Genomic DNA, 6,538 nt, shown 5'->3' with positions numbered 1-6,538 from the left:
CGAGCATGTAGCTCATTAACGTGAACATGACTAATAAATGGTGACCACAAGGAAGGGCAAAGGACATTCTGGGAATTACAGGGCTGAGGTGGGGGGAACGGTGGGTTCCCACTGGCAGAGATGGTCAGGGGAAGGGTAAAGAGGCAGTCCCAGACCCCGCAGACCTGGAAAGCCCTGCTTCTTGGGAAGAAACTCCCAGGCCGGTGGGGGGGTGTAAGATAGGGGGCTTTTCTTTGGGTGAGAGACGGAAGTGGAGAAGGGCCACGTGGAACGCATGTGTGCAGGCAAGTGTGCGAGATGGAGCGGGGGAAGGAACCCGCAGTGCCCTCTGTGCCACCTCGCCTGGTCAGCTTTTCTCTCCAGGCCTCCTGACTCACCGGACCCCTAAACTCTGCAACATTCAAAAACAGGTCTGGGGCTCACGAGGACCCAGTCCCTGCACTGCCACCCCACAAAGGGCCGGTCAACCCAAGCTGGACACTCAAGGCACTGAAAGTTGAGAAGAAATGGGACTGGTCCATAAATTAAAGACACAACAAGCCCAATCCCATCTAGAGGCAAGCCTGGAAGACAGCTTCTCCACCCAGCCCAGTTAGGAGGGCAGCGTCCGAGTGCCAGACCCCATCCTGAAGCTCCTCAGAGCCCACTAGCTGACGAGTCTCACCACCTGAATGCTCACCCATGGACTGAAAGTGCTCAGAGATGGATGAATAATGCAAAATGTTGGGGAGATGCGGGGAGAAGACCAGGGTTCCGTTCTTTACATCACCGGAACTTCTGTTCGAGTGGTGGGAGAATCCCTACAGCTCCCCCCCCGACCCCCGCCATGAGGTTTTCATTGCTACTTATTATCTTTGAAAAATAGCCTGTAGCACCCCCACCTTTGTCCCATGTCACCCCGGGCAGGCTGGAGTGAGGCGGTGACAGGAACGCATTGAAGAGGACAGGAAATGTGGCTGGGCGCCCTCTGACCTGGGCACTGGGAATATGCGGCAGCCATGGCTGTCTTGCTGGTGAATGGGACATCGCTGACCTCTGGCCCCCCACAGCCCCTAACTTCTGGGGAAGGGGTGGTGCAGCACGGAGGGGAGAGGGCGGGGGCAGTGGAACTGCAGGCCTGAGTCTCCTGCAGGTGACGGACAAGGGTCCGACTGGACGGCTGGGGCGATGCCCTCCCACAAAGCCAGCAGAAGCCCTTCTGCAGCCCAGGGACAGAGACACACACTCAGGCCTTCAAGGCGAATGGCCATGAGGACAGCTGGGCTGCGTGGCTTGTCCCCGAGCCCACAACGCCCACATGTCCACGGGCTAGAGAGCAGAGGGGCCGGGTAGAAAGAGAATGCTATAAAATGGCCCCTCTGCTCTCCTCTGGCCCCGCTGTCCCGGGGGGACGGCACAGGGGCAGATGGGGAGGTCGGGGCAGAGGCCCCTCCTGGAGGAGGAGGCCGGGCAGGCAGGCCCGGGAGGCGGGCACGCACACAGCACCATCCACGGGACGGGGTGTTTCCAGGGGACCTGCCCCACCCTGCGGCGGCAGGAGGGAAGCAGGGCCGGGGCTGGGACAATGAGCAACACCCCTGAATATCAGGGAAAGCCGAGAGCCTTCTCCTCTGCCCGCAGAGACGCCTGGCCCAGCTCTACACGTGAGTCTGCATGCGCTGCTGGAACCGCTGGCCGTAGTCCGAGTGCTGGGAGGTGTAGGAAAAGCGAGTGGCCGTGGCGTACTTGCCGATGGGGTCATACGCTTCGTACGGGGTCCGCTCCAGACCGGACGGTGGGGCCTGGGGGTAGCCCAGTCGGTAGGTGGGATACCCTGCTGCCCCGGGAAACGGGTGCGAGTTGAACTTCTCGTAGGTCTCATAGGACAGCTGGCTGGCCGTGTCGGTGCCCGCCGGAGCAGCGGGGCCGGGGGGCGCAGGCTCGGGGCCGTAGTCAGAGGCGGGGGCGCGGCTGTAGGTGTTGAGCTGGGCATAGCCGCTGGAGTGGGAGAGGCGAGAAGAGGGCCGGCCGTCGAAGCGGGTTGGGCCGGGGGCACGATAGTCGGCATACAGCACGGCCCTGGATGATGGACGGTCCTCATGGGCACGCACGTTGTAGTAGCCGTTGGTGGGGTCCTGGGGGGCCGTGAGAGAGGAGGGCGGGCAGGGGGTCGTCAAGTCCTGCCGTGACCCGCTGAGCCTCTGGCTCTACCTCTACCCTGACTCCCCAGCCTCCCCCTTTCCGCCTCCTTTGCTCCTTCCACCCAGCTCCGGAATATTCCAGAAGACGATGCCCTGGCCTCCATGCCGCAGACCTCCCCGCTGCCCTGGTCCAGTCCCAGCCCCCACCTTCATCTCATACTCCTCCCGGGTGTCGATGGTGTCACAGCGCAGGTCCTGCTTCAGGTCCACGTCGTCCTTGAAAGACTGCAGAGCAGCGATGGGGCGTCAGGAGCCGGAGCCTGGGGCCCTGCCAGCCCCTCACCCCTGCCAGGTGCAGAGGCACCGGCTAGCGCAGAGCAGAGAGGGGGCTGGTGGGCAGCGGCCAGGGCCGTGGGCATGATACAGTGGGATGACCATCAGTCCATGCTGCTGTCTGCGGCCCTATCCCCCAAGGAGCACTTGGGGCAGCTGAACCAGAAACTTTGAGGGACTTTTCCTCACTGATTCAGTGGGGCAAGTATAGGATGAAGGAGGCAGCCCCTTTCCTCCCCTACCTGTGCTCCTGTGCTCTGCGGGACAGAACTAGAACCACACGCAGAGGGTCCAGGGTGGGAGGGAGCATGTGTACCCCATGGAGGAAGGGGACAGTGACACGGTGGCCACATGACGACTGGTGGGTGGGAGATGCTCACCGAGTAGATGGCCTTCATGACCCTGGTGGCTGTGGACACACTGGCCGTGTCATCCTCACGGTCAGAATGCATGGTCAGTGGCTCTCGGTTCACCGTCTCCACCTTTATGTCCAGCTTTCTCAGTGTCACATCCTTGCGACCTGTAACAGGGGAGCAGAACCCAGATGCCCTCTGGGTCCTGCTGGGACTGGGGCTGGGGCTGGGGGGGTGGAGGTCACGTTGGCCTCCCCACATCCCTCCACCTCCTACCTCTGCCTGCCCAAGAGGTAGCCTGGTGGCGGGTGAGTCAGCCCCATACTCACTGCCTTTGCGGCGCCGGTAGAGGAAGAACACCAGGGCGATGAAGAAGAAGATGAGCAGGATGCCAGCCCCAATGGTGGCCCCAGCGATGATGCCCACAGGAAGAACCTCTTTAGATTAAAAAAAAAAAAGCAGGGGTGAGGCAGGTGATGGGTGCCAGCTCTGCAGGGTCTGAGTCAGTGAGTCGGACCAGTGTGCGTTCTGTGAGACATCCCAGCCTGGGTGCAGGGCTTGGTTTCCCCACAGGGGAGAACGGTTGGGGAGCCATGGTCGAGAGCATGGTCTCCATGGCATCTGGGTAGATGGGGTGACAGTCTCTCCTTCTGCACCAAGGCATCAGTGAGAGCCGGCCTCAGTGGTCATTTGTTCCTCTTTTTTTTTTTGGCCTTTTTGGTCACACTCAGTGATGCTCAGGGCTGACTCTTCGCTCTGCACTCGGGAATCACTCCGGCTTAGGGGACCATATGGGATGCTGGAAATCAAACCCAGGTCAGCCATGTGCAAGGCAAACACCCTACCTGCTGTACTATTGCTCCAGCCCCGCTCATTTTTATTAAAAAAAAAAATTTTTTTTTTTTTGGTGGGGGATGTCACACCCAGTGGTGCTCAGGGCTTACGCCTGGCTTGACACTCAGGGATCAGGAGGAGGCCTGGCCCTTAGTCCGGGTGGGCTCCTTGGGGGAGGCATGGAAGAAAGCAGGAAGGGCCACAGGTGAATGCTCAGGAGGGACACAGGCCCCTAGCAGGTGTCTCAGGCCAACCTCTCCCCCCCACTCGCTCTGAAACCTGCCGTGTCTGCAAAGCATGGGGACAGGCAGCAGTGGGCAAGAAGCTGGCCAGGGATGCAAGCTCTCCTGATGACCTATTCTAGAACCTTCTCTGACCAGCATTCTAGGAGGCTCCATTCTGAAATCCCTCTTCCTGCAGATTCAGCCCCAACCAACTAAGGTCTGTGTCAAGCTATGGTGCCTTGGGGACCATGCGGGATGCCGGGGATTGAACCTGAGTCATCTGTGTGCCAGGCAAACACCCTCCCCACTGTGCTATGGCTACGGCCCCATGTCCCTTTCCTTCCTGACCTGGGCTCTCCAAACTCTCCAGTCTATACCCTTCTACCTGTCCCCCGCACCCCAGGCTTTTAGACCCCCATGGTGGCCCTGAGCCCCAGAACTGAGAAGAAACTAGCCATCTGGTTCAGCTTCCTCTGGCCCTCTGGTGGCTCCCCAAAACATACCCCTCGCGGCTGCCCCCCTCACAGCCTCGTCTCTTCAGAGGCCCTGCTCCCTCTCTCCCGCCAGCTCTCGCAGCAACCACAGTGAAGACCAACAGATTCCAGCCATTCCCCTCATTTTCCAGGCCGAGCGGCCCATCCAATGCCAGAAAGGGCTCTCTTGCCTTTCCCCAACCTCATACCAATGTCCGAGGCATTCTCTTTTGTTTTATTTACTTGGTCTGGGGGCCACTCTGGGAAGCGCTCAGGGAGATTCTGAGGGGACTGTGAGTCAGACGCAGGGCCAGAGCTCACAGGCGTCCTCTCAGACCAGAACAGATCTATTTTTTTTTTTGTTTTGTTTTTCGGGTCACACCCGGCAATGCACAGGGGTTACTCCTGGCTCTGCACTCAGGAATTACTCCTGGCGGTGCTCAAGGGACCATATGGGATGCTGGGAATCGAACCCGAGTCAGCCGCGTGCAAGGCAAATGCCCTACCCACTGTGCTATCGCTCCATCCCCAGCAGGTGAAGGACTTTTGAAGCCCAAGCCTTACTGGGCTTCCCAGGACTCTCTCACTGAACCGTCCTGCCGTCCCACAGACCTTCGGCTCTGTCTCCACCTTATGGCATCTCCTACACTCTGGGCTTCTCTGCTGCACTGAGTCCCTTGAAGACGGGAACGGCATGGCACAGGCCTGTCCCGGCCTCACCTGGTGCACAGCACATGCGCAGTCAGTGCAGGGTGGGCTGCGGGTGTTTCCAGGGTGCGGGGTGCCGGACACCAGGGCCACCCAGACTCACCTCGCTCCTCCAGCTGGATGATGGCTGTGCCTGGACCGAAGCTGTTCCAGGCAGTGCAGTTGTAGTGGGTCTGGAAGTCGGCTTCCATGACGTTGTTGATGGTGAGAGTGGACAGCACCCCGCTGCCCGAGTTGGTCCTTTCCACTGTGTAGCGCTCCAGGGTCCCCACCTCCAGGAAGTTCTCCTTCCAGGCCCAGGCCTGGTGGGGAGGACAGAGGGGTAAGGAAGAGGCAGGCGCCACCTTCCAGCCTCTTTACCCGTGTGCCCTGCAGGCCCTTGAGGCCAGCCAACGCTCACCCCGTCATCGGCCTCATGACTTACCCTGACACTGAGCCTCCAGCCCACAAGTTAGAGGCTCCCTAACATAGCCGAGCTCCAGTGCTGCTGGCCTCCAAGATCCCACCGACCCTGTTCCTGACTCTCAAGCAGAAGGGCAGGACTCCTTTTAAATTTTTCTTGATTGACTGATTGACTGGCTTTTTGGGTCATATCCGATGATGCTCAGGGGTTACTCCTAGCTCTGCACTCAGGAATTACTCCTGTCAGTGTTCAGGGGACCATATGGGATGCCAAGGTTGCTGGGGTTTGAACCTGGGTCAGCCACACGCAAGGCAAGCGCCCTCTCCACTGTACTATGGCTCTGGCCCCTAGGACTCTTTTTTTTTTTAAGTAACAATCCCGCTTGGGGGCATCTCACCCACAGAACCCACACCTGGGCCCTCCCCGGTGTGGTAGGAAGGTCTGCATGGTGAGGCAGACATAGGCTCAGCCCAGCTCTCCAATGTGGCCCCAGTTCCCCTCCTGTTTTCTCATCCATAGAAAGAAGATAGATTAGAGCTAGCAAATGTGGCTTCCTTGGTCATTGTTGTTCATTTGTTTGTTTAAAGGCCACACCTGGTGATGCTCAGAACTTAACTCCTGGTTCTGTGCTCAGGGATCACTCCTAGAGGGGCTCAGGAGACTATAAGGGGTGCCAGGAATCGAACCCAGTTGGCCACGTGCAAGGCAAACACCGTACCCACTGTATGATCGCTCCCAACCCCTAGAACAAGCTGGCGTTGACATTTCTTTCAGGTTCCACTGGCCTAAAACTGGAATTAACTATGACCCAGTTTCCAAGCTTCCCTTCAGCCCACGCACTGTGCCCACACAGCCCCCCTGGCGGGCTCAGGAGGAGACCCACACATAGACTCTGATCACAGGACCTCTCCTCGCCGACCCCACCCCGCTGCTGGGGTCCTCTGGTCTGACCGCCTAGCCCAGGTACCCACGCCCTCAACCTGCATCATGCCTCCTCCCACAGAATTGGAGCCCCAGGGAGGGAAGCAATGGGGACCTGGCCGGCTTCCCGGGATCAAGCCTCCCAGTTCTGCAAGGAGAGTCCCCCGGG

At 59.4% G+C, this 6,538-nt stretch overlaps 1 protein-coding gene across 2 annotated transcripts in view; it reads right to left on the bottom strand.

Moving 5' to 3' along the window:
- Nucleotides 1-1,428: 1,428 nt before the first annotated feature.
- KIRREL1 (kirre like nephrin family adhesion molecule 1) overlaps nucleotides 1,429-6,538 on the bottom strand; it is a 101,489-nt gene continuing 96,379 nt past the window's right edge. For both annotated transcript variants that reach the window (XM_056123125.1, XM_056123126.1), the window contains exons 11-15: nucleotides 5,149-5,347; nucleotides 3,136-3,243; nucleotides 2,834-2,973; nucleotides 2,328-2,405; nucleotides 1,429-2,114 (exon numbers count right to left, since the gene is read on the bottom strand). In XM_056123125.1, the coding sequence (XP_055979100.1) occupies nucleotides 1,638-2,114; nucleotides 2,328-2,405; nucleotides 2,834-2,973; nucleotides 3,136-3,243; nucleotides 5,149-5,347 (1,002 nt within the window). In that variant the 3' untranslated portion in view covers nucleotides 1,429-1,637. The remainder of the gene's footprint in view (nucleotides 2,115-2,327; nucleotides 2,406-2,833; nucleotides 2,974-3,135; nucleotides 3,244-5,148; nucleotides 5,348-6,538) is intronic.

This window comes from Sorex fumeus, unplaced genomic scaffold (genome assembly GCF_029834395.1).
Source record: "Sorex fumeus unplaced genomic scaffold, SorFum_2.1 ptg000047l, whole genome shotgun sequence".
NCBI lineage: Eukaryota > Metazoa > Chordata > Mammalia > Eulipotyphla > Soricidae > Sorex > Sorex fumeus.
The sequence above is the reverse complement of the archived record's forward strand: the minus strand, read 5'-3'. Positions and strand labels throughout refer to the sequence as shown.